The sequence below is a fragment of the Sapajus apella genome, unplaced genomic scaffold (genome assembly GCF_009761245.1).
Source record: "Sapajus apella isolate SASKATOON/1434 unplaced genomic scaffold, GSC_monkey_1.0 scaffold33, whole genome shotgun sequence".
NCBI classification, from domain to species: domain Eukaryota; kingdom Metazoa; phylum Chordata; class Mammalia; order Primates; family Cebidae; genus Sapajus; species Sapajus apella.
Window position 1 is genome coordinate 11,493,224 of NW_022436973.1, and position 26,551 is coordinate 11,519,774.

A 26,551-nucleotide genomic window follows, 5' to 3' on the forward strand; every position below is an offset into this window, starting at 1 on the left:
CTACTAAAAATACAAAAATTAACTGGATGTGGTGGTGGATAGCTGTAATCCCAATTACTCAGGAGGCTGAGGCAGGAGAATCAATTGAACCAGGGAGGCAGAGGTTGTGGTTAGCTGAGATTGTGCCACTGCACTCCAGCCTGGGCAACAGAGCCAGAGAGCCAGACTCCATTTCAAAAAAAAAAAAAAGAAATAAAATAAAATTACCGTGTGTGTGTTTGTGTGTTTTGAGACAGGGCGATCATTGCTTACTGCAGCCTCTACTGCTCACTGTAGGCTTGACTTCTCAGGCTCTAGTGATCCTCCTACCTCAGCCACCCCAATAGTTGGGACCACCAGCACACACCACCACGCCTGGCTACATTTTTTTTTTTTTTTTTTTAGAGATGGGGTCTCACTGTGTTACCGAGGTGGTATTTGCTTAGTTTACTATCTCTCTCCAACTCTAGGGCACAAATCTCCATGAAAACAGGGACCATGTTGTTCCTCTTATCTTCCGCAACTTAAACATATGTTGAATGAATTTATGCAGCCTATTCTACAGGCCATACACTGTCCTATGGACTTTTTTATTTTCAGACGGAGTCTCACACTGTCACCCAGGCTGGAGTGCAGTAGCACGATCTCCGCTCTGCAACCTCTGCCTCCCGGGGTTCAAGCAATTCTCCTGCCTCAGCATCCCGAGTAGCTGGGATTACAAGCATTTACCACTATTCCAGGCTAATTATTTTTAGTAGAGATGGAGTTTAGTAGAGTTGGGGTTTCACCATGTTGGCCAGGCAGGTCTTGAACTCCTGACCTCAGGTGATTCGCCTGCCTCGGCTTCCCAAAGTGCTAGGATTACAGGTGTGAGCCACCGCGCCCTGCCTGTCCTATAGACTTTACAATTAGTAACTATTTTAATCATCATAATAGCTCAACGAGAGAGGTTGGTACTATTACCCATTTTACAGTTGAGGACACTGAAGCACAGAGCAATTGAGAAACTTACCTAACTAGCAGAGTTAGAACCCAGACAAAGTGCTTAACCACAAAGCGATGCTTTTTCTATATATAAACCGACGGACAGGTGAAATAGGCTGATTGACTGATGACTAACTGAATGAATGAATAAATGAAAATCTGGTTATAAATGATTCTTTGCGTCTCTCGATTCCTTGGATCTACCGCAAGGGGGCGATCTCTCCCCGGTCCTGATGCCAGTCACTTTAGGCGCGCACTCCCTTTGCGTCTCGGGCTCGCGCGCGTTGCCGCGCCACCGGAAGTGACTGAGCTTGCAAGTTCCCCTGTCTCTTCAGGGGAAACTGAGGCCGGCTTGTTCGGGAGAGACGGCGCGAGCAGTCAGACAGGTAGGCCGGCAGCCAGGTAGGCCGGCCCGGGTCCGCGGCGCGGAACTCGGCCGCGAAGAGCTCTAGCGTCTGGAAGCTACCAGGCCGACGAAGGGGGATGTGGTCCCCCACGGCTCGCGGGGCTCGCAGGTGAGAGCGCCGCCTCCCCTGTGCGTGACAGCCGCTGCGCCCAATGGGAGCCTTCGCCGTTTCGCTTCCGTGCCGGCTGGGTTCGCTGATTGGCTGCACTGGGGCGGGCCGCCGGGGGTGAGACCCCTCCTCCCAGAAAGGTCTAGGGGGCGCCCCCGGGGGAGGGCGGTTGCCTAGCAACGGGGCGGTGGCTCGGCGGGTACCAGGCCTAGAGAGCGCGAGAAGCCGCGAGGCCGCAGCCCGCCCACCCTGGGCTCCGGAGAGGTGCAGCCCCCGGCCCCGGAGCCCTCCCGGGGGCGCTAGGAAGCCACTTTGGGCCTGTCCCCAGGAAAACGTGGTCTCAGCTGTGGGGGCCGTCGAGCAGGCCTCGACCCCTCTTTCTGACCCGAGAAGAGGCCCAGCGCCTCATCCTCACCCCGTCTTTGTGCAGGGCGCCGGCAGCCATTGTGTCCGTGCGGGGAATGGAGGACCCGGCAATCCCCCACCGCCACGTTCAGGGCCTTTGGGGAATTCAAAGAAAACCAGCGGCATTTGTCGGGGGTCTCCGGCCTTCAACCTCCCGGACACGCCTGGGGGTGGCCTTCCCGAAGTCAGATCGCAGATCCGAGGCAGTTTCCCCGTCCCTGCGTCCCTCATCGAAACCGTGAACCCCATTGAGAAGTCCCTTCGGGGTTTCGGACGTCTCCACCTCACCCTGGGCTGGTGCTTAAATAGAAAAAGGAAAGAAAAAAAAAAGAAAACCTAGCTAAATTCTACCAGCCACCTCCGGGAGAGTTCTCCTGGCTCCCAGTAGGAGGCGGAGAGCCAAGGGGCGTGCAAGAGCGAGGGGGCTGGGCTCCCGGGTGGCAGGAGGCCGCGGCTGCAGAGCGGCCGCCCTCGATCCCGGCGATGGAGGAGGAAGCAAGCGAGGGGGCTGGTTCCTGAGCTTCGCAATTCCTGTGTCGCCTTCTGGGCTCCCAGCCTGCGGGTCGCATGATCCCTGTAGCCGGAGCTGGGTTTTTTGCCAGCCGCCGCGAGGCCGGCTGAGTTACCGGCATCCCGGCCGCCACCTCCTCTCCCGACCTGTGATACAAAAGATCTTCCGGGGGCTGCACCTGCCTGCATTTGCTAAAGGCAGATTTGAATGTAGGTGGTGCGGGGGAGGGGGAGTCGGGGGGGACTGCCCAGGGATGACTTTCCGAAGAAGGCATTTCGGAGAAAAAGGGGTGGCTGGGGTAGAAAAAGCTGGTGGGAGGTTCAGAGCCCACTGTTGGTGTTTTCGATTTGACTTAATTGAAGTATCTTGGAACCTAGACTTCCTAAGAGCCACAAAGAAACCAGTTTTGGTTCCTGGAGGGAGAATGGGATGTTTAGGGTAAATGGCATGCATATTAATTTTTTTTTTTTTTTCCTGAAGCTCTTTCTCTCTCTTCAGAATCTTATCTTGGCTTTGGATCTTAGAAGAGAATCACTAACCAGAGACCAGACCCAGTGAGCAGGTGTTTTGGACAATGGACTGGTTGAGCCCATCCCTATTATAAAAATGTCTCAGAGCAACCGGGAGCTGGTGGTTGACTTTCTCTCCTACAAGCTTTCCCAGAAAGGATACAGCTGGAGTCAGTTTAGTGATGTGGAAGAGAACAGGACTGAGGCCCCAGAAGGGACTGATTCGGAGATGGAGACCCCCAGTGCCATCAATGGCAACCCATCCTGGCACCTGGCGGACAGCCCCGCGGTGAATGGAGCCACGGGCCACAGCAGCAGTTTGGATGCCCGGGAGGTGATCCCCATGGCAGCAGTAAAGCAAGCACTGAGGGAGGCGGGCGACGAGTTTGAACTGCGGTACCGGCGGGCATTTAGTGACCTGACATCCCAGCTCCACATCACCCCCGGGACAGCGTATCAAAGCTTTGAACAGGTAGTGAACGAACTCTTCCGGGATGGGGTAAACTGGGGTCGCATTGTGGCCTTTTTCTCCTTCGGCGGGGCACTGTGCGTGGAAAGCGTAGACAAGGAGATGCAGGTATTGGTGAGTCGGATTGCAGCTTGGATGGCCACTTACCTGAATGACCACCTAGAGCCTTGGATCCAGGAGAACGGCGGCTGGGTAAGAACCAAGCCCCTTGTGTGTCCTTTTTCTTTGGCCTCTGGTCAGAGATCCCCAACAGCCCTTCTTCTGTATCTCTTTCTGTTGTGTTGGGTGATTGTTGGAGATGTTGATAGTTGAGGAGACCTGACTGGTCTTATTTCACAAAATGACCCTGTGCGTCAAAGATCAGGCAGCTTTCACTCTGGTCACCCCATGACTCCGCTCTTCCATACTTGTGTTCCAGTTTCTCAGCAAAGAAAACTATAGCTTATGTGTTCATTAAGTCCCTAAGCTGTGAGACTAGGAGGTTAGTTCAGTGTTTCCCTTACCTTATACAGTGGTTCACACACAAAGGGGTGATGAGTACAATGCGTGGAGAAGATGATGAGCATCAGTGGCCCACAGACCTCTCCATCTGTTCCCCGTGAGACGTCTCAGTCCTATCCTGGGCTTCTCTCCCCCAAATCAAGTTCCCTTTATTTCAAAGTTTGCATGTGTGGCACTCTCCTCTCAGACTAGGGCATGGCCAGGCAGGAGTTCCCCCTGGGTTGAATGGGTGAGAATTGTCAGATTTTAGGGCAGTGTAGGCTGTGCAGATTGTGTTTGCACTGCGCCCCCTAAGTTCATTTCCCCCAAAGTGTGTGACTTTCTGCTTCGTTGCCTTGTTTGTGGAGCACTTGCTGTGTCACACATTAAGCCCGGGGACTTTGCACTTCACTGCCTGGGGTCGGTTGGGGAGCCCCAGCTGCTCTCCCTGTTACTTTCCGGCCAGAGCCCTGGGGGCCTCTTCAAGCACTGTTTGCTGGCAAAGCAAGAACCCAGTCTTTGGGGCTCTGTGGGACATTTGAGATTTGGTTACAGACTTCAGATGCCAGTATAAGTCCTAGCCCTGTCGTGTAACCAGCTGTGTGACCTTGGAAAGGCTGGGTTACTTTCTTGAGGCATAGTTTCTTCCACTAAAAAATGTAGCAAGCCCTCCTTGCTTTAGAGAGTCTTGTAAATCTTGGTGATAATGTGAGCACGGTGACCGACACCAGCCAAATTCCTTTTCCAGGGAGGGAGAATTCTCTTGCCCATCACTGAGCCAGGATGAGGGTGGTGAAAGCGTCTTTACCAGTGGTCACTATGGGCAGTTTTTGCTCTTCAGTGAACTCAGTCCTGTTTCCTTGCTTATCTCCCTACCTAGGGGAGTGCAGGGTTTATGAGAGGTAGTCTGTCCTCTCAGAACATGCAGAAAAGCAACAAGCTGTAGAAAATAAGTCATCCATTGAAGGAGCTGAGGTGGAAGGGGCCATGCACCACAGACTCAGGAATGTCAAGAATGCAACTGTCCATAGGCTGGGCCTAGGGCGTGGCAGGAACTTCACTTTACCACTAAGGAGAGACCTCCTGGTTGGCCCTGGAACCCCACCCCCTCTCTCATTTCCCATTTCTTTGCAACTTCTTTAGCTCTTCTCCTGTGCCAGCTCTTGTAAAAGGCAAGGAGGTCAAGTCAATAGAGGTTAGATAACTGGGGTGGGGTCAGGGGAGGTAAAGGTGGTGGGCTCTCTTGAGCTAAGGCTGACTAGACTTGAAAGCCTTTCTGTAAATGAACTCCCTGGGGGGGATAAATGATTAAATAGTTCCTGTTGGTTTGTTCAGTGACCTCTCCTATTCCCTCCTGCTTTGATTCTCTTTTGGGGCAAATATTTGTTCAGCTGATTACAGGACAGACAGGATTCCAGTACTGCACACACACACCCTCTGAGGCATCTCCAAGTAGGGACTGAGGCCACTTGCCCACTTTGCCTGACTATTGTCTTTGGCCAGTGGTCCTAATACCAGGTGGGTGTTGCCAGCTGTAAACAAAAGGCAGTCTTGGAGAGATGCCTGGTCTGCCAGCCAGCCTTTGCAGAGGGCTACCCCTACCAGAGAATTGCCAGCTGCCCAGTGGTGCATGTGAAGGAGATCTTAGACACAGAAGCTCTGGGCAAGTTCATTAGATCGCCATTGGATTTAAATTCCATCTTCCATCTCTTTGCTTAAGAATTATCAGAGCCCGTTGGACAACATACCACATGTCACTTCCTCTTGGTGAACAGAGGGGTTGTGTGTGGAAGAGCCAGTTATGTCAGAACCATTTCTGAGCATACATTCTCTCCCTGAGGCCAGGGAGAAAAGAACGTTTGAGTCAGGATCCTTTGAGCCTGGGTAGAAGGTACCTGCCCCCTTCCTCTCAGGTACTATCCTGTTCTGAACTGTACACTGACTGGCTACTGTGGTGGCATCTCGTAACTATCTTGGAGGCTGTGGTTGGGAGATCCTTGAGGGTAGGAGTTATGGGCTGTTCTACTCAGGGCTATGTTCTAAATTTAGCCTCCCTACAGGAAAGGGGAAGGAAATTAGCCTTTCTTGAGTACCTGTTAAGTACTAGACACTGTGTTAGGTCCTCTACTTATGCAACCAATATTTATTGAGCATCTATTGTGAAGCTGACAGTGTACTAGCTGCTGCCCATAAGCCACACATGGTACAACATGGAAATGGCATGCTGTTTCATATATTCCAAAGTAATCTTCCAAGGTAGATGAGTTTATTCCCAGTTTACACGTGAAGCTCTTTGTGGCTAAGTGACTGTCCCCAGGTATCCCTCAGCCAGTTAAGTGTCCGAATAAGAATTTACACCGAGGTTGGCGTAACTCTAAAGCCTAAACACTTTTCATCCTATCAGGTTGTCCAGGGAGTAATAACGTGACCCTGACAGACTGGCCCAGAAAGCCAGAGATGCTATTGGGCCAAGCAAACCGTGCCTGTGAAGGTGCTCACTCTGGACTGATAACTGGCTTTGTTCAGGTAGCCATGGGAAGGATAGTTGGCAGTAGCTGGTTCCCAGAGGCATATTGGTAGCCTCAGATTTTGGCACTGGTAAAACTCAGACATGGCAGGTTTCATGTGGGCATCAGGGTTTTGCCCAGGGTGAGCTGTTTATTAATTTTTTTTTTTTTTTTTTTTTTTTTTTTTTTTTTTTTTTGAGACGGAGTCTCTCAGTCGCCAGGCTAGAGTGCAGTGGCACAACCTTGGCTCACTGCAACCTCCGCCTCCCAGGTTCAAGTGATTCCCCTGCCTCAGCCTCCCGAGTACCTGGGAGGGACTACAGGCGCGTGCCACCATGCCTGGCTAATTTTTTGTATTTTAGTAGAGACAGGATTTCATGTTGGCCAGGATGGTCTCAATCTCCTGATCTCCCAAAGTGCTGGGATTCTAGGGTCAGCCACTGTGACCAGCCAATTTTCTCATTGTTAAAACCCTCTCAGGCCCTGCCAATAGATGACAACTGTGTGCCAGTGGTTAGAAGGTGGTCTGCCCCAGGTCTCTCTATTTAAGGTGGAGTGAGGCTTCAAGGACTGAAAGTCTAGACTCTCAACCAGATTCCTGCCTGCCTGCAGTCACCTGATGAAATGCTGAACCTGTTCGGCTCTCTTGTCCATCTCTTTCCCACCTGTAAAATGGAATAATGATAGCCAGCTGCCATAGCTTGACTCTAGTAAAGGATCTAGAACAAAAGCCCTTCCCCTGCCTTAATTGTAGGGTAGAAACCCTTTAATGAATGGGCTTCTTCCCTCAGGGAACTGACTCTGCCCCCTAGAGTTTTTCTTCAAGAAACAAAGTCCTTGTGATACTCATCTGGAATGTTGTATGTATGACCTTCCCCAAAGGGACTGAGTGTTTCTGGTGCTTTCCAATGGGAATGTGGGAAGGGACTCAGATGGGCCTGTCCACTTTGGGATTGCTGTCCCTGAAGAAACCCTTTAGCCTGATGGAAACATCATTGTTGGAAGCAATGAAGTGTGTGAGCGAAGAAAACATACAGCCTTTTTTAAGCTATATGGCTCAGTGGTCTGTATTTCTATAGATCTCTTATTGCCTAATCTGGCTTCTTTGGATGGATATATGCTTAGTTGAAGCACCTCAGCTCCCTTTGCAGATGGTGGCAGTTCTGCGTTTTTTCTTGGGGAAACCCCATTAGAAACCTCAAAAGTGGAAATTTTTAGTAATCTTATTCAGGTCCCCAAATGAAATAGAAGTGTCTCAGGGGCTCCCCCGTGAAACACCTACTTCTTCTGAGTGTATGTTTGAGGTTGCTCTTAAAATTCTGTTACCATCACAGGGTTTTCCAGACTTCCTAGGAATAATTTCCCCAGTAGCCCTGTGGAGCCCTTTAGCTTCTGTCAAAAATTACCTGGGTATTTTTTCAGGGGGCTCTAATGGAACCTGGAGAGTTTTCTTGACTTTTGTATGGGTGTCCCCAGGTTTGTTTGGGCTGCGTGAAGCAGCAGTTGTTATCTCTGTCCCTTCCCTCAACAGATGTCTATCCTGAGGCCAGTGGGCTTGAACGTCCTCCTCTGCGTCTGACCTTCCTGATTTTACCATTGCCCTCAGCCTTCCATCATGGGGCTTTCTTTCAGCAACTGTGGTTTTGCCTGAGTTTAATATGGATAGACAAGGGGTAATTCCCAGTGCGCTGCTTTTTTACAGAAGCATAATCTCCTACTGCCTTAATTAAGCAGGGGCCCTATCCCCACCCAACCTCCAACCTAATTCCGTAGAGTCCTCCCTAAGGACTCCCTCTCTTTTCTTTGAAGGAGTCACTCTGCTCCTGGATCCTCTTCTCTTCTGCCCCTCTAACTGGTAGTCTGTCTTCCTTGCTCCCAGTTGGCAGACCTGAGTCAGACAATCCCACTGGGTCTTTTTGTTTAGCCTTGGGAAGAGAAGACCGAGAAGAATATGATCACCAGCTTCAGATCTCTGAAGGAAGAGGGACTGAGTCTTTTTTTATTGGTATGGTACCTGGCAAAACTTGGATACATGAAAAGAAGTTAACAGTTGTAGAGCTTAAATTAGTGTGGAGAAAACATTTCTAACAGATTTACCCTCTCCTAGATTTAGGAGCTCCTCAAGGTGGAGGCCACATCTTGTCGATGCTTATTTACTCACCACTGAGCAGAGGCCTTGGGCATAGTAGAGACCTAATGAAAGAGAAACCCACTAAATTTCTGATGAAACAGACCCTTATCAAGCCAGAATAACAGTAATGGGAGTGGCTGTTTACCTACTAATTCATTCATTGAGTCAAACAATGTTTATTGACCTCCTACTATGTACCAGGCAGTCTTAGGTACTGGGAATACAGCAGCAAACAAAACTAAGTTTCTGTCCTCATGGAGCTCACATTCCAATGAGGAGTGACAGGCAATAAATATATAATTACATGTTTATATCAGATGATTGCACATGCTATGAAGAAAATAAAGCAGGTTGGGGCATAGGGCATGTCTAGCAAGGGAGGGTGGGGCTACAGTTTTAATAGAGTGATCAAAGAAGGTGTAAGGGATCAAAAAATGGCTTTACCCTTCTAGGTTCTTTGGCTGGGCTGAGAATTAAATTGACAAAGACAGATTAACTGGAGGAAAAAAAATTTAATTACATAGGTATGCACAGGAGTCCTACAAAATTTGAGGCTCAAAGAAGGGTCAGATAATTGAAGCTTATATAGCATCCTGAGCTACCAAAAAAGAATGTAGGGTCCTCTTACAACCACATGAATAGTTGCAGAAATAAAAAAAAGAAAAAGAAAAAAGAAGGAATATGGGGCTTGGGACTTCTGTTAGGGGCTTGAGTGGCAGCAACTGAAGTTATGGCGGGGTAAGGGAAAGTATTGGTGGTGGCGTGCGTCTGTGATCCCAGCTACTGTGTAGGGGGGTGCTGAGGTGGGAGGATCACTTCAGCCTGGGAGGCGGAGGTTGTGGTGAGCCGAGATCATGCCACTGCACTCTAGCCTGGGTGACAGAGCAAGACCCTGTCTCAAAAAAAAAAGTCTCTGGTAATAAAGTTTGTGTGGAGCAGCCCTCTTCCTAATACAGATACTTTTACTAGTGGAGAGTTCCTTTTTAGATGTGAATTTCTTTTACAAAAGGACAGCTTTTCAGAGCTACTCGTGTCTGCAGTTTCTCAGAATAACCAGCTTAAAATCTGCCAAAGAAGTTTATTTTTGGGATGGCATATTCTGGTTTCCTACAGTCATATTTTGGGATGGTATGTCCTGAGTCCCGACAAAAGTATTACCTAAAGGTGATATTTGAGCCAAGAGCTGAATGACGTGAGGTGGTAGATGATGTAGGTACCAAAGGGTGTTTCAAACAGAGGGAATGGACTCAGGAAGGAGCATGCTTGACATTTTCAGGGATGAACAAGAAAGTCAATGTGGCTGGAGAAGCAATAGCAAAGGGGAAAAGTGTAGAAGATGAGGGGAGAGAATGGTTGGGGAGTAGGGTGGAGATGTAGGTGGGACCCAGATCACATCGAGCGTTACAGACCATGATGAAGATTTGGCTTTGGTGGAATAAGAGGCCAAAGGATTTGGAGTGCGGTGATATGGTCTGAATTCTTAAGTGTGGCAACAGGGAGCCCAGTGAAGAGGCTGGTGCAATTGCCAGGTGGAAAAGAATGGTGGCTTAGACCTAGAGGTGGAAGTGTGGCAAGGAGGGACTGGAGACTAAGACTAGGCATGCACGTGGTATATTGATGTATCCAGGTCCGAGAATCAGAGTTAAGTAAGCTAGATGTTCTTTGGGAATAGTTCTCTCCAAATGTGATACCTGATGAATGGTTTTCTTCCACTCCAACAGTATTTCTGTCTGAGTCAGTGCAATTTGTCTGAGGCCAGTTCCCAACTCATCCATGTCTACCTATGCAAACTCCTTTTACCTCTCTGAATCTTAGGATAAATAATAACTACCTCACAGGTGGTGGTGGTAAAGACACAGTGAGGTATGCCTGAGATGCATAGAGCCTAGAGCCATGTTGGTATCATTGTTATTCTTATCTTTACCACAGAACTCATTTCAGAGACCCATTCACAGAATTTTAAGCATCCACTCTCCTTTTTATTTTTATTTTTTTGAGACAGAGTCTCGCTCTGTCACCAGGCTGGAGTGCAGTGGCACGATCTACGCTCACTGCAACCTCCACCTCCCAGGTTCAAGTGATTCTCCTGCCTCAGCCTCCCAAGTAGCTGGGACTACCGGCACACGCCACCACGCCCAGCTAATTTTTGTATTTTTAGTAGAGATGGGGTTTTACCATGTTGGCCAGGATGGTATCAATCTCTTGACCTCTTGATCCTCCCGCCTCAACCTCCCAAAGTGGTGGGATTACAGGCATGAGCCACCATGCCCGGCCCACTCTTCTTTTTCTAAACACCATAGTGACTCGTCGGCACATCTCAGAGCAGGCCCTTGCAGCATTTCTGTTGCGCAGGAGCTCCATAGTATTTGTGTGCCATGGTGGTATAAGCACTGGTCGTGGAGTTGGAAACCCAGTTCTACTCTCAGCCTCACCTTGGCCAAGTCACTTTACCCCCAGGCCCCAGCTTCCCTTTCTGCAAGATGGAAGGTTTGAAGTGGACAGTATAGGAATGCTGGCCCTCTCTATCCTAAGGCCTTGTGACAGATTCCACCATTATGGCATATTTCACATTAGTTATATTTTAAAATGGCTCTCTGCTGTTGACAGATAACGTCAGCACCTTAACTAAACCCAGTGTCAAGGCAGGCTACTTTATCACTGAGCCCACAATAGTAATACCTTACATTTATATAACACCTTACAGTTTCCAAAGCACTTTCAGATCCACCTTGCCTCTTTGATCCTTATAACCACCCAGAGAGGTGAGTAAGAAGGATACTGTCTCCATTTCAAAGGAGAGAAATCAGGTGAGAGATGAATTGACTTGCCCAAGGTTACACCAGAGGAAGAGGCAGTTTTTGGACTTTCAAAGTGGAACTTGACTACTGGCTTGCTGTGTGACCTTGGGCAAGTCTCTTAACTTGTAAATGCTATGATAATGGCACCTTTTTCTGAAGGTTCGGTTAATTAATTCATGCCTTAAGGCTTTCATATCATCCTAAGGCTCTTTACTCACATCATCTGGCTTCTCTTTTATTACATATTGATTTTTGAAATTGTGTTTTTGTATAAAGAAACTGCCTTTGGGACAGTCTGCTACTTGGTTTCATCCCTGATGAGACTCTCAGGCCAAGCTTGAGCCTTACAGCGAACTCTGAGCCACAGGGCTCTTTGGGCAGCCTGCAGTGCTCCCCTCGGAACTGGAGGTTTTTCTCCAGCTCTTCAGGAAATGCCATTGCGATGACTTCCATGGACTGCTTCCTGTCCCAGCCCTGCCTGCAGGAGTGTGAAAACTGGAAAGCGATGTCCCTAGAGGTCCACCCTCCCTGCTCAAAACTACTTTTTTTTGGACATGTCCCTGCCTTTCTTCTTGTCAGTTACTTTCTTTGCTCCCTACCGTTTCCTCCTTCACCTGGCTTCTCCCTCCAGCTGTGATCATCCCTTCAAGATTTAGAAAATGCCTTTCTGCTTGGTTCCGCCAGGCCATTTCCCCCTACCCTAGGCTAGGCTGTGAGAAGGGTCAGTTATAATTCCTGGGTTCTCTTCTTGGCTCCATTGCCCATTAGCAGTTTCAGTCCTGGACATCCCCTGGAGGTGCATTAAACCTGTTGCAATGCCCTGTGTCATCCATTAACCCTGAGTTCCTCTAGGGGTTTCGATCCCACCCCTGCATAGGATGGGATTCTTAAGGGATATCTTGAGGTTTGGCACATATAAATCCTGCCTCTTAGAAATTGATGACAGAGGGTAGAGTGAAACATAGCCTGCCTTCCTCTCCCTCCCCCAGTCACCTTTGAGGAGGAAACTAGAAGGTTGAAAACCTTGTTGGACAATCATCTGAGGAATGGGAGCTGGCTTGGGAGGGGATTGGAATGCACTCAACTATGCCTCAGATCCTTTGTTCCTCTCTTGAAAGGGAAACATTCCTCTCCCTCCTCCCTGGCCACACACACACAGACACACGTGCCTTTGTTCCCCTGAGTCAGGCAGGGATAGGAACACAGTGTCCCTTCCAAGGAGCCTGACTCGCCTCCCTCGAGGCTGGCCTTCTGGTCAGTGGGACTGGGATATTTGCCCAGGAGCCCCCAACCTTCGTGTCCTTTCCATAGAGTCTCGGAGGCTAAAAACTTGCCTATAAACAGCTACTGAGACTTCTCTGTAATTATTTCATGGGATACCCATGTCCCAGGATAAACAGTCCCTCCCTCTTATTCCATTTGGTGATTAATATTATTGTTAACATTACTATTAATAGTATCTAACACTTATTGAGTGCTTACTCTATGCCAGCCATTGTTCAAAGTGCATTACATGTATTAATTGATTTCGTTCTCACAGCAATACTCTAAAGTAGTTTCTATTATCCCTGTTTCACACATGAGGAAACTGAGGTACAGAGAGGTTAAACAACTTATGCAAAGTTGTACAGTTAGTAAGTGGCAAAGCCTGAGAGGGTAGCTTCCAACCTCCCCCTTTTAAACACTACACTGTGTTCCCTCCTCCAGTTCACTATTGTCTGGATGACTGTTGGCATTAGTCCAGTGCTCACTGTGTGACAGCCTTTAGTGACACCATCTCTGTTACTACCCCAACAACCTTATCATTATAGGACACTGAGATTTGGGAGGGCTTATAGTTAGCAAGAGGCAGAGTCAGGATTTGAAACCAGGTCTCTCTTACTCTAAAGCCTGTCCTTTTGATCTCCAATCCTTAAAAGTCTTGCAAAGTAGGTAGTGTTACCTTCATTTTATGATTGAGAAAATTGAGGCTCAGAGAAAAGTGATATGTCCAGAGCTTCACAGGCTAGTACCAAGAAGAGCCTGAGATTCACACTTTGCTGCCTTAGTAGTCTGTATTGTCATGATTATTCTTTTTATGTGCATGATAATAATTTTAATTTACCAAATACCTTTTATAAATTATTTCCCCAGTGAAGTAGGTGAGGTGGGTATGTTCAGCCCTGTTTCCCGAGAGGAAACTAAGATAAGGGGGCTTGTCCCACAGTAATGGCAGTATCAGACTTAGAATTCATGTTCTGGCTTTTAACACAGTGTTATCAGTACTGTCTCCTCCTCCTAAAGCTGCATGTGTGGCTTGGAGCTGTCCTTGTAGTTTCATTTCTTTTGTTAAACCAGCAAATACTGACAAATGCTTTGTAATGTGCTAGAGAGAGATACTGTGGATATTGTGGTAAGTGGGAGTGAGTCCCATCCCTCAATGATCTGTTCCCATACCCCACACCTTGGGTCTTGCTGGTGTCCCTCTGCCATCTGAATCAGTCTGCATGTGTCATCTATCCTCCTCAGCTCCCAGACACACCAGGAAAGATGCATTATAGTTGATATGTATTAATTACCTTCAACACATACTCAGACGAAACTCTGGCCTCACATTTGAGACAGCTTGACTCCTTGCTGGTGGCATAACACGAAGTAAATCAGCTTCAAATTCTCATCCATAAGCCTGAGAGAATAATGCCAAGCCACCAGAGTAAGTGAGGCATAAATGAGAAAGTGAAATGTAAATGTGTTTTTTAGTAATAATAACAGATACTATGTGTTGAGTAGTTACTTGCTCTGTGCCACGTGTTGTGTTTATGCCTTTGATATAATCATCTTATTTGGTTCTCATGAATGCTTTCCTGTGAAGATCGAGAATCTAGGTTCCCTAATGTGTCCACAGTAACACATCTTATAAGAGGCAGAGCTGGGTCTTACACTCAGATGCGTCTGATGCAAAAGCCTATAAGCGTCATTGCTTCTTTGCAAGCCTAGACTGGCTTATTTTCCCTGACTACCTGGCTCAGGGCCTGGGGTTGGATAAGGGTTCGGCCACGGCCTGCTCAATGAACATGAAGGGTTGTTATTAGATACAGGTTAGGCTACAGAAAAAGTCTCTGCCCCTAAGGAAGCAAACTCATTTGAAGCAGTAGGAATAGAGCCCAAACACTTGGTGAATGGCTTGAGGCATACTGTGCCAAATCTGTGAAGCAGACTCCAAAAGCAGCGGAAGAGGTTGAGCCCACAAGTGCATTGCCCTGCACCTCTGGCAAATGGGCCTCTGGCAAATAGGCCCATTTCCACCATCAGCCATCCAGTTGATTACTGGGCCCAGAGGCCTCCACCCTCATCCTGTATCATCAGCCGGCACCCTTTCCCTAGCCAACTGCATTGTCAATGCAGGCCCTTTACTGTACCAACAGTGAAAAGGATCAGGAAGGAGAGAGGTCACGGAGGGTTTGAATAATCATAGCTTTCTCAGCAACGTGGCTTTGTACAATTCCCACTAAGGCCTCAGTTTCCTGGTCTGCAAAATGGTGATAATACTAATCTCTTAAAGAAGATGATAGCAATCTCTTCCTCATAAGTTTGCTGTTTTTCCTCTGCTTTGGATCACTCGTCTTATAGATCTGATCAGGGCTTGCTCTCTTCTTTTTTTTCCCACCCCCTTTAAAATAGAAATGAAGGGCTCTCTCTCTTCTTGTTTGGGTTGTCAACTCAGATATCACCTCCCTAGAGGCCACCATGTTTACATGTTTACTGTCTGTCTCCTATAGTAAAACATAAGCTCTCAGAGTACAGGAGCTTTATCTTGTCTTTCATCCCCAGCATCTGCCAGACTGCTTGGTATATAGGAGGCACTCAGCAAATATTTGTTGAATGAATAAGTGACTATGGACCACCTTGCACAGCGTCTGACATACAATATACTCAGTCAGTGTTAGGCATCGTTATGTATTAGGAAGATGTGGACCATGAAGGCTTTAACTAAGTGAAAAAATGTAACAAGAGCAGGCTATGGCTGGGTGTGGTGGCTCACACCTGTAATCCCAGCATTCTGGGAGACTGAGGTGGGTGATCACTTGAAATCAGGAGTTCAAGGCTACCCCGGCATATATGACAAAACCTCGTCTCTACTAAAAATTAGGCTGATGTGGTGGCACATGCCTGTAATCCCAGCTACTTGGGAGGCTGAGGCAGGAGAATCGCTTGAGGCCGGGAGGTGGAGGTTGCAGTCAGCTGAGATTGTGCCACTGACTTCAGCTTGGGTGACAGAGCAAGACTCTGCCACACACACACACACAGGATCAGGCTAGTCACACGCACACACGCGAGCAGGCCAGTTGAGTAAGAACCACCCAGACAGAACTGGAGGGTGGAGTATATGTGAAGCATTTGGAAGATGATGAGGAGGCCGACTGGCAAGAGCTGAAGATGGTCTGAGTTTGCAATAAAGCTGGTCAGGGAAAAAAGCAGGTGAATGATAACAGAGGCCTCTGGGCAGAGGGATGGGGATGGTTGATGGTAGAAGTGGGCCCAATGGAGAGAGGCCTAGAGCATCTGTGGGATGCAGTCAGGTCTCCAGTAACCCCTGGGAAAAAGAATCTCTTGCCAGCCAGGGCTCAGCAGGCAGAGCTGCAGGGAGAGAAAAGCCAGAGGCACCTGCAACCTGCAGATCAGGTAAGCTGGCCTGCTTGTTATTTTGGGACTCAGGGCCAGGTGCAGATTCAAAGGATTGATTGAAGCCTTTTGGCAACTCTGGCCTCAGCAGGGTAAACATCACCTGTCTCCTGCCACCTGCAGTGACAATGCCAGGAAGGGTACCCTAGGCAGGCCCAAAGGGGCCTAACTTTCCTGCCGCCCTGGTGGAGCAAGAAATATCTTCCAGGAGAGGCCATTCCTTCCCTTGCCCCACAGCTCCTTCTCTGTAAAGCTCAGGTGGCAATCAGGTACCTCTTGCCCAAGAGGCCTCCATGGTTCCAGCCCAAGGAAGGTAGGGGTGGGGCATTGGGAGCCGTTGACAGCTGGGCTCAGCTTGGGGGAGGGGTCAGTTTGGGAGCAGGTGCAGATTTCAGGGAGGGTGGGGCCTAAAGGGAAGTAGGGATCTTGGTTTTCCTCCCCATCCCCCAGCCACAGCTGGCTTCTCCAAGAACCTGATGACCTAGTTACAATGCTTAGAAATTGTCAGCTTAGCTTGCAGTTCAGGGCTTTGCCAGTCTCTCCTTTCTCTGAGGCTTCTTGGGTCCAAAAGGTGCCTTGGCATTTTCCCAAGGGGGTTCCATGTGAATGACATACACCATATCACATGTACAGGCTTCTTGCCCAGGGGAGGAAAAGTCCAGTAAGACTGCTGCTGCTTTCTTTCCTGGTGTGTGTCCCCCCAGGGAGAAAAGACTCCCATGCCCTTGCCCCCTTCTGTTCCTCTCTAGAGGGTTGGTGAGTGACAAATGGGAGGTCATAAACTTCCCCTGAGGGTCAACAAAGAGGGCCAGACCCTGTTGTCCTAAGGATAGATTGAGTACCTGTAACCGTTCTTTCCTTACCTCCCCGTCTCAGTGTGATGTTAAAACCTGATGGAAAGGGGTTAGGAAGACTCTACTGGAGGCTTTGGAGGCCCCCCACCCTCTCAGGCAGCAGCTGCTCCTGGTATTCCTGGTGTCTGCCTTGCCTCCTTGGGAGAAATTCCATCATTATTAAGAGTCAGATATGAAATTTGACAAACTAGCGTTGAGTTGATGAGTCTCACTTGCTTAATGGCTATCCTTGGCAAATTACTTAATCTTTCCCAGCCTTAGTTTCCTCATGTATAAAAAAAAGAGAGAACACCATACAGTACTTTTCTTTCTTTTTTTTTTTTTTTGAGACAGAATTTCACTCTTGTTGCCCGGGCTGGAGTGCAATGGCACAATCTCGGCTCACCACAACCTCCGCCTCCCGGGTTCAAGTGATTCTCCTGCCTCAGCCTCACAAGTAGCTGGGATTACAGGCACGCACCACCATGCCCAGCTACTTTTGTATTTTTAGTAGAGACAGGGTTTCTCCATGTTGGTCAGGCTGGTCTTGAACTCCCGACCTCAGGTGATCTGCCCACCTCAGCCTCCCAAAGTACTGAGATTACAGGTGTGAGCCACCACCTGGCCTACATTGCTTTTCTTGAAACACTCTTGAGAACATGAAAATAGTTGATAAGATACGTGGAACACTTACCAAGGAGCCCAGCATACAGGAATTACTTAATATAACAAGCTACTATTATTACTATTCTTGTCACATTGCAATCACTGGTAAACAAATTGTTGTGATTGCTATTGGATCTCCTCTCCAGGAGTGAATTTTCAGGCTGACAGAATATGTGGATATCTTTGGACCAAGAGTTTAGAGATTTTTAAGGTACCTGAAGCTTGGGGCCTTGGCTCACAACCTTGTCCCCTACCTCCTTCACAAGGACCCCATGTCATACCTTGTACACAGTAGAGGTTTGGCCAGTGTTGTTGACTAGGTATTTGGTAATGGGGCATATTTTGTTTTATCTTGCCAGGGACCTCCTTGTTTGTTGACTGAGTGGAAGACTTACTGGGTTAAATATTTAAAGTGTATTGAAGCATGCCTGGCACACAGTAGGTGCGTGACACATGTTTTAATGATTAAATATGGCATTGTGGGAACTCTGGAGTTTTTCCAGGATGGCCCCACTCCTTGTTTGCTCTGTGGCCTTAAGCCTCTTTCCCAAGCTCTGCCTGTTGCCTCATATGTTGAAGAAAGATAACACCCGCCTTGCCTCCCTCATGGGCTAGCAGGGAGGCCCAAAGAGATGATAGATGAAAAAGCACTTTGAGAACTATAAATATTAGGTCTTGTTGCTACTCCTTGACTAAAGTCACAGCTATAGTTGTGTTATTCATTCCTTCAGTCAGTCAGTCAACAAGCATTTTTTGAGCAGAAGCAGTATCTTATCACTTAACTGGCTTCACGAATTTGGACAAGTTACTTTCCCTATGTGAGCCTAAAGATCTATAAAATGGAAATAATACTCATTTCAGAGGGTTGAAACAGTGCACTGAGCTTATTGAGGATAAAAACTGTGCCTTATTCTCCCTTAACAGCTACTGTTGGGCCTAGTACTTGGTGGCTGAGTGTTTAGTGACTGGGTCAGCAAACATTCCTAACAATTAATGATGTAAGTAAAGTGCACTTATCACAGTACCTAGTGCGGAGTAAAAGCTCACCAAATGCTGAGTCTTTCCCTTTCCTCTTTCTATGAGGCTTGAGTTGCCTTGATTCAGCAATGGGTTGCCTTGATTCAGCAATGGGTTGCCTTCTGCAGTCAAATTACCAGGCAAGGCCAGACTCTGTGATTCAGATGGGAAGTAGAAATGAGTATTAATGCCTAGCTGCAAGATGTCCTTACCCGCCTAGGCTGGACTGCAGTTTGGGAGTCCTAACCTCGTCAGGATCAGTGCTGCTCAAACATAAAATCCAGTGTACTCTGAGTCTCATCCCATGCTTATCTCTGATCCAGAACAAGAACAACCACCCCTTGTTCTACCCACTGTCTGTCTGCTATTCAGTGAGAAGAATTTCCCTTTGCTCATAGTACCCACATTCAGTTGGAGCCCTAGGGGTTACCATGTCAGGGAAGTCCCAGGGAGTCACTCAGAAACAGCCCTTTGGGGCAAGGTCCAGAGAGGGAGCCCAAGTCTAAGGCTCAGTGTCTCCTGGGACTGGGTCAAGCAGCAGGTGCACACATGAGGCCCAGGGCTGGTGGCTGAGTGATGAAACTGAGAGATGTATAGGGCCAGACAAGAAGTCAACCTAGAGGAAACTGCCTGCCTGTTCATGCAGGTGTTTGGACACCTGGGGGAAGTTTCTGGGTCTGATTTAGTGGTGCTAGTGTAGGTTCCATATTAGCATCCCAAGCCACAGTGAGGGAAACCATGGAACTCCCAAGCAAAGCCTGTGGTTGGTACCTAGTACCTTTAAACTCTTCTCATATCCCTTTAGGGCAAAAGAGAGGCCCCTTTTCTGGGTTCTATAGCACCTACAGCTGGAAACCCTAGGGACGATGGCATGATAACCATAGCTACCTTTATAAAGTCTCTGCTGTGTCTTGGGTAGTGTGCTGGGACTCTTTATGAAAAGGAGATCATTTTGTTATTGGAAATATGGGCTCTGGAATCAGACAGAGTTGAGCTTGAATCTGGTCTCTGTTATATATCAGCTGTTTGATCTTGGGTGCATTCCTTTCCATTTCTGAGCCTCAATTCCCCAATCTGAAAAATGGGGATCATAATACTTCATAGAGTTTTTATAAGGTTTTAAGATCCTTTCGTAAGGATGTACGTAAGATCATACAGCACAGATGTTAAGGTAATTTTAGTAATAGTTAACATTATTGAGCACTTGCACTTAAGCATTTATATGAGATAATTCATTGAATTCTCAAAATAGTGCCACTCAGGTAGGTTCTCTTATTCCTATAGAGAAGTTAAAGAAGTTGTTCAAAGATGCACAGTGAGTAAGTGGTAAAACCATGATTTGAACCCAGGTAGTCTGGCTCCAAAGCCAACTTGTCCTACCTCTGGATAGAAGGGGCCTAGTAAATGTTGCCGTTATAACTATTGTATCCAGCATTGTAGCTGTCAGTGGTTTTTGGTCTGTCCTCTGAATTCTGAGCTCAGTGAAGACCAGAAACCCATTTAATCACCTTGTGCCCCCAGAGACCAACATAATACTCATAGAACTCATTAATATTTGCTTAATGGCTAAGAATATTCTCTCTCCTCATTAATCAATCAGTAGCTCTTTATCGACCACATCCTGTAGGCTAGCTTTGAACTGAATCCTAGGAGGAATACAAAGTACAGCTATGCCTGTGTAAATGGAAGACTGGGTGTGTACGTGTGCTGTGTGTTGTGGGGGTGCATTCCAGAGCACTGTGTCATTTGCAGAAATTCCACACAGGAGGCAGAAACAATACAGGTGGTTTGGGGATGTTTTCCAAGATGGGATTCCCACCCCTCCCTGAGGAAGTTACTTCCTCCATCTCCTGCAGAGCAAGGTGACACAGATTCCCTACTCTGCCCAAGGCAAGGAACCACTCTAAGCTCTTCAGTCACTCTAATCCAGAAACTGCCTTTATTGCTTAGGCAACCAGTTCACCAGGAGCCTAGAATGACAGGGAAAAAGTCAGAAGATTGGAGCTGGGAAGGGAACTTAGAAAATCACTCTTGCCCAATACTTTAGCCAAAGTGGTCTTTTAAAAACCAACTTCTGGCTGGGCATTATTGGGAGTTCCATAGGTGGCTCGTCCCTGTAATCCCAGCACTTTGGGATGCCGAGGTGGGCAGATCACCTGAGGTCAGGAGTTCAAGACCAACCTGACCAACATGGAGAAACCCCGTCTCTACAAAAATACAAAACACAGGCATGGTGGTGCACGCCTGTAATCCTAGCTACTCAGAAGGCTGAGGAAGGAGAATCGCTTGAATCTGGGAGGTGGAGGTTGTGTGAGCCCAGATCATGCCACTGCACTCCAGCCTGAGCAATAAGAGTGAAACTCCATCTCAAAAAAAAAAAAAAAAAAGCCAGGCATGGTGACTCATGCCTGTAATGTCAACACTTTGGGAGGTCAAGGTGGGTGAATCACCTGAGGTCAGGGGTTCAAGACCAGCCTGGCTAACATGATGAAACCCTATCTCTACTAAAAATACAAAATTAGCTGGGTGTAGTGGCATATGCCTGTAATCCCAGCTACCAGGGAGGCTGAGGCAGGAGAATCACTTGAACCTGGAAGGTGGAGGTTGCAGTGAGCCGAGATGGCACCGTTACACTCCAGCCAGGGCAACAAGAGTGAAACTTCATCTAAAAAAATTAAAAATTTAAAAAATGAAATTAAAAAAAAAACAAGTTCAGATCTTATCAGATTTTTGCTTATAACCCTCCAAGTGGTCTTCCACTTAGTTAGAATAAAACCCAGACTTTGGAAAAGAAAAAGAATAAAACCCAGACTTCTTATTTTTATTTATTTATTTATTTATTTTTGAGACAGAGTCTCGCCCTGTTAGGCTAGAGTGCAGTGGCACAATCTCTGCTCACTGCAACCTTGGCCTCCCTGGTTCAAGTAATTGCCCTGCCTCAGCCTCCCAAGTAGCAGGGATTAAAGGTGCCCACCATTATGCCTAGTTAAGACCCCACTTTTTTTTTTTTTTGAGACGGGGTTTCGCTCCTTTTTACCCAGGCTGGAGTGCAATGGCGCGATCTCGGCTCACCGCAACCTCCGCCTCCTGGGTTCAGGCAATTCTCCTGCCTCAGCCTCCTGAGTAGCTGGGATTACAGGCACACGCCACCATGCCCAGTTGAATTTTTGTATTTGTAGTAGAGACGGGGTTTCACCATGTTGACCAGGATGGTCTTGATCTCTTGACCTCGTGATCCACCCGCCTCGGCCTCCCAAAGTGCTGGGATTACAGGCTTGAGCCACCGCGCCCGGCCTAATTTTTGTATTTTTAGTAGAGACGGGGTCTCACCATGTTGGCCAGGCTGGTCTCGAACTCCTGACCTCGTGATCCACATGCCTCAGCCTCCCAAAGTGCTGGGATTACAGGCTTGAGCCACTGCACCCAGCAAAACCCAGACTTCTTACCAGCCTCTGAGGCCTGTGTGATCTGGTCCTGGCTGCCTCTCCGTCATTCCATCACTCCCTTACTCCACTCAAGCCACATGGGTTTCTTGCTGTTCCTCGGTCCTGGCATAAATTCTTGCTGCCTGGAATGTTCTGCCCCTAGTGTTTCCTTTCTGAGTCCTATATTTGGTTCAGCTCACTGGTCACCTCCTCAGAGAGACTTTCCTTGACCTTCAGTTTAAAGTAGCCATGCTACTTCTAAATCACTCTCCAATCTTCTTGTAGTTTTGCCATAGCAACAAACTCTATCCGTAATTGTCTTTTTGTTTATTTGTTTTTGCCTGTCTCTTCTACTAGAATATAAGCCCCATGATTATAGGGAGTTTGCTTTGTTCATCATTGTATCTCCAGTGTCTGCAGCTGTTCTTTGCAGGTAGTAAACATTCAGTGAATACTTTTTGAATAAATGATTAACAAATTAACAAAACGTAAGACACGAAAAAACTGAGCCCTAGAGAAGAGAAGCTAATGAGAATTAATAGTGTTCTTTCATCCTACTTTTGAATGCTCATAAGTGCCAAGCACTGTATTCAGTGATTTACATGCATTATTTTTGCCACTTACTCTTAATTATTATAAAGAGTTGTTTGGGACATCATTTTTTATATAATCCACTGTACCGTTTAAAAGAAAACTGGACCAACTCTTATTTTTTATTGGAACCTTGCTCTGTTTTACAAAGAATTGGAAGCAACTTAGGAAAATTCATACAACCAAAAGGATAATGTAGCTAAGGCGGTCAGGTGAAAGGAAAATATGGGTAAGAAGACAAGAGACAAAACCAAAATTAGTTCACACAAATGTATATTACACAAGTCTTTTGAACTGAGCAAAGTTTTTCTACCATTCTTTATGATAACTAGATATTGCCCAGATTCATTTAAAATGATGGTTTTTGGTGACAACACAAATTGGGAAAAAAAGGAAAATAAAAATATTTAAATAAAAAATAAATAAATAAAATGATGGTTTTAGGCCGGGCACCATGGTGCATGCCTGTAATCTCACCACTTTGGAAGGGCAAGGCAGGTGGATCATTTGAGGTCAGGAGTTCAAGACCAGCCTGGCCAACATGGTGAAACCTCATTTCTACTAAAAATACAAAAATTAGCCAAGTGTGGTGGTGGGAGCCTGTAATCCCAGCTACTCGGGAGGTTGAGGCAGGAGAATTGCTTGAACCCAGGAGGCAGAGGTTGCAGTGAGCTGAGATTTCGCCACTGCACTCCAGCCTGGGTGACAGAGCAAGACTGTGTCTTTTTTTTTTTCCCTTTTTTTTTTTTTTTTTTTTTGGAGACGGAGTTTCGCTCTTTTTACCCAGGCTGGAGTGCAATGGCGCGATCTCGGCTCACCACAACCTCCGCCCCCTGGGTTCAAGCAATTCTCCTGCCTCAGCCTCCTGAGTAGCTGGGATTACAGGCACGTGCCACCATGCCCAGCTAATTTTTTGTAGTTTTAGTAGAGACGGGGTTTCACCATGTTGACCAGGAAGACTGTGTCTTGAGGGAAAAAAAAAAAAAAATGATGGTTTTAAAAAAATCTAATTACATATATGACCTTGGGATTGTCCCAGACTGCACATAATAGTCTAGGATTTGCTGGTTCCCTTCCTGCCTCATCAGCTGGGCTCCTGGATTGAGGCAGCATGATCTTCTCTTTTTGCCAAAGGGACTGGTTCAGCAGGGAGGAGCCTAGATGCCTCCCCAGTCCTCTCTGAACCTAGCTAACCTTGTTTCAAGGAGTCTTTCCCCTAGAAGGTTTATTAATTGAGATATTGCCATTGGAAACCCAGTTCAGCTCTCAAGATACTTCCAATTGAATTACAGAGAAAAGGCATAATAAACATGAAAAGAGATCCTTGTAAAAAGCCAACAGTAAATGCTAAATGCCAAATGAGGGAAGGATTTCACAGAAGAGGTGAGATTTGCACCAAGCCTTACCACAAAGCAGGGAAAAGAGGGGCTGTAGCTCCCAGTAAGGAGGGTCCACATGAGCTAAGATTTGCAGGCTGAGACCAACTCTTTCAAGAAGAGACGTGTGAGCAGTGGCAGTCGAGTTTGAGGCATGTGTGGAGGGATCTATCTTAATAGGTAATAAAGCCAAAAAAGTCAGCTAGAGCCAGATTTGCAGAATCTTCAAGTGCCAGGGGAGGATTCTAAGTGGTATCCCAATAGATAGGTGATGGTGAGGCAGTAATGCCCATCCTGGCCACTTATTGGGCTGCTGATTCCCAGGTGGCAATGGCAGCTTCTGAAATGGGAGCCAGAGCCTTGAACTAACAGTGAGCAGAGGAGTAAGTGTGGGGCCATTGTCTGTTTAGCTTTTGGCCATCCCAGGTGCTATTCATCTGGTGATTCAGCAAATGTTTATTGAGCACCAACTGTGTGCCAGGCCCTGTGCTAGGTGCTGGAGATGCTAAGATGAACAAGACAAAGTCAAGGACACTGCTCTTATAGAACTCTTACTTTAGTGGGAGACACAGCTAGCCCAAGAAACAAATAAGATTATTTAGGGAGTGGGTTAAATGCTGTACAGAAAATGAAACTGAGTAATGGAATACCTAGGGGAGCAAATATATACATGGGCTCACTCAGATACTCAGCTCTGACACTGGTGGGTCTAGTCAGTACCTTTGTTTCTTTTTTTTTTTTTTTTTTGAGACGGAGTTTCACTCTTGTTACCCAGGCTGGAGTGCAATGGCGCGATCTCAGCTCACCGCAACCTCCGCCTCCTGGGTTCAGGCAATTCTCCTGCCTCAGCCTCCTGAGTAGCTGGGATTACAGGCACGCACCACCATGCCCAGCTAATTTTTTGTATTTTTAGTAGAGACAGGGTTTCACCATGTTGACCAAGATGGTCTCGATCTCTTGACCTCATGATCCACCCGCCTCAGCCTCCCAAAGTGGTGGGATTACAAGCTTGAGCCACCGCGCCCGGCCCCTTTGTTTCTTTTTGTGTTATAGATGAAGGTGATCTTTCAAATCTCCTCTGCAGAGACCCAATAGGATAATGGTGACTACCATTTATTGAGCACCTAGCCTACGTCAGGTACTCTACATACATTTTCTCATTTAATTTTTTTTTTTTATATACATATTTAGAGATGGGGTGTCACCATGTTGGCCAGGCTGGTCTCGAACTCCTGACCTCAGGTGATCCACCCATCTCGGCCTCCCAAAGTGCTGGGATTACAGGCATGAGCCACCACACCCGGCCCATTTTCTCATTTAATTCTCCCACCTAGACTGTGTGATAAATGGTCCGTTAGCTCTACTTCCTTTTCCAGCAAGGAAACTAAAGTTTAGAGAGGTGAAGTTGCATTCCAGGGTCCTGCAACTTTACATGGTGAATTCTGGATTTGGACCTAGATTGGGCTGGCTTTAAAGGCAGGGTTCTTTCCACTGTTCCACCCTTGGAATAAATGAAGCATTTTGGTTCAGGATGTGCAGAAAGCTGCTTAGCAAAAGGAGAGTTGAAGAAGCATTTTGGTTTGAGGGTCTTGAAGGACACCTACTGTCCTCCCAACTGAGACTCTTTCTGTTCATCTTCAGGAGGATCCCTCCAGAGCCTGGGGTTACTGTAGGCCTTTCCCAGAGGCATGTTCGGACTTAGCCAGCTGAGTATCCCCTGTTTCCTGCTTTTACCATCTCAGCTGCTGGTCAGGAGGTTTGGGAAGGTGACATCATCTAGCTGAATCAGCTGCTGCTTCTAGATACATTATGGGAACTGAAAGTCATTGCCCCTTCCTTCCTGCTCTGCAAGTCTCTTCAGAATGAGGCTGGAGTATGGGTGTTCCACCTGTCTGCAGGGTCATGGCTGGAACAATGCTTGCTGTTTTTAAAGAGCTAAAAGGTTTTTAAAAGCTTGTTCATGGAAAAAGCTTTCCTCAAGTCTTGTCAAGCTAAGGGAACAGAGTGTCCTTGAGAAGCAAGAGGATTCACAGGCAGGCCCTCTCCTACTCCCATTCTTCCACCTTCATTTAGCGATGTGACCCTTCTGATCTCCTTTGCCTAAGTCCAAGGCTTAGGCCCAGCACTGCAGGATGGGTAAGCAAAAAGTTATTTGTGGATTTTTTGACCTTAAGACTTTTAGAGTCTGGTCAAGGTGATTAAAAAAACTACATTTCAGAGCAGACCAGCCACCACACTATTGGAGATCTCCCCTTGACTCACTGATTGAAAAGCACAAAAGGGCCAGGTGTGGTAGCTCAGGCCTGTAATCCCAGCACTTTAGGAGGCCGAGGCAGATAGATTGCTTGAGCTCAGGAGTTTTGAGACCAGCCTGGACAACATGACGAAACCCTGTCATCTCTACAAAAAAAAAAAACACACACACAAACATTAACCAGGTGTGGTGGCTTATGCCTATAGTCCCAGCTACTCGGGAGGCTGAGGTTGGAGAAACACTTGATCCAGGAGGTCAAGGCTGCAGTGAGCCATGTTCATGCCACTACAGCCTAGGCGACAGAGTGAGGTGGGTGGAACACTTGAGATCAGGAGTTCAAAACCAGCCTGGCCAACATGGTGAACCCCATCTCTATTAAAAATACAAAAATTGGCCAGGCGCAGTGGCTCACACCTATAATTCCAGCACTTTGGGAGGC

At 47.2% G+C, this 26,551-nt stretch overlaps 1 protein-coding gene and 1 long non-coding RNA gene across 8 annotated transcripts in view; both read left to right on the top strand.

Annotated features, from left to right (window-relative positions):
* The first annotated feature begins 1,249 nt into the window (after positions 1-1,249).
* Positions 1,250-26,551, top strand: part of BCL2L1 (BCL2 like 1) — a 59,859-nt gene continuing 34,557 nt past the window's right edge. The window contains exons 1-2 of one of the 7 annotated variants that reach the window (XM_032295321.1): positions 1,250-1,478; positions 2,893-3,564. In XM_032295321.1, the coding sequence (XP_032151212.1) occupies positions 3,001-3,564 (564 nt within the window). In that variant the 5' untranslated portion in view covers positions 1,250-1,478; positions 2,893-3,000. Of the gene's footprint in view, positions 1,479-1,750; positions 2,604-2,874; positions 3,565-26,551 lie in introns of those variants that run through there. The other 6 variants (XM_032295315.1, XM_032295316.1, XM_032295319.1 and 3 more) reach the window with 6 other exon arrangements.
* The window catches only part of LOC116562854, a 32,235-nt gene continuing 12,417 nt past the window's right edge, over positions 6,734-26,551 (top strand). The window contains exons 1-3 of the long non-coding RNA XR_004274110.1: positions 6,734-10,117; positions 13,591-13,598; positions 20,417-20,423. This is a non-coding gene — a long non-coding RNA (uncharacterized LOC116562854). The remainder of the gene's footprint in view (positions 10,118-13,590; positions 13,599-20,416; positions 20,424-26,551) is intronic.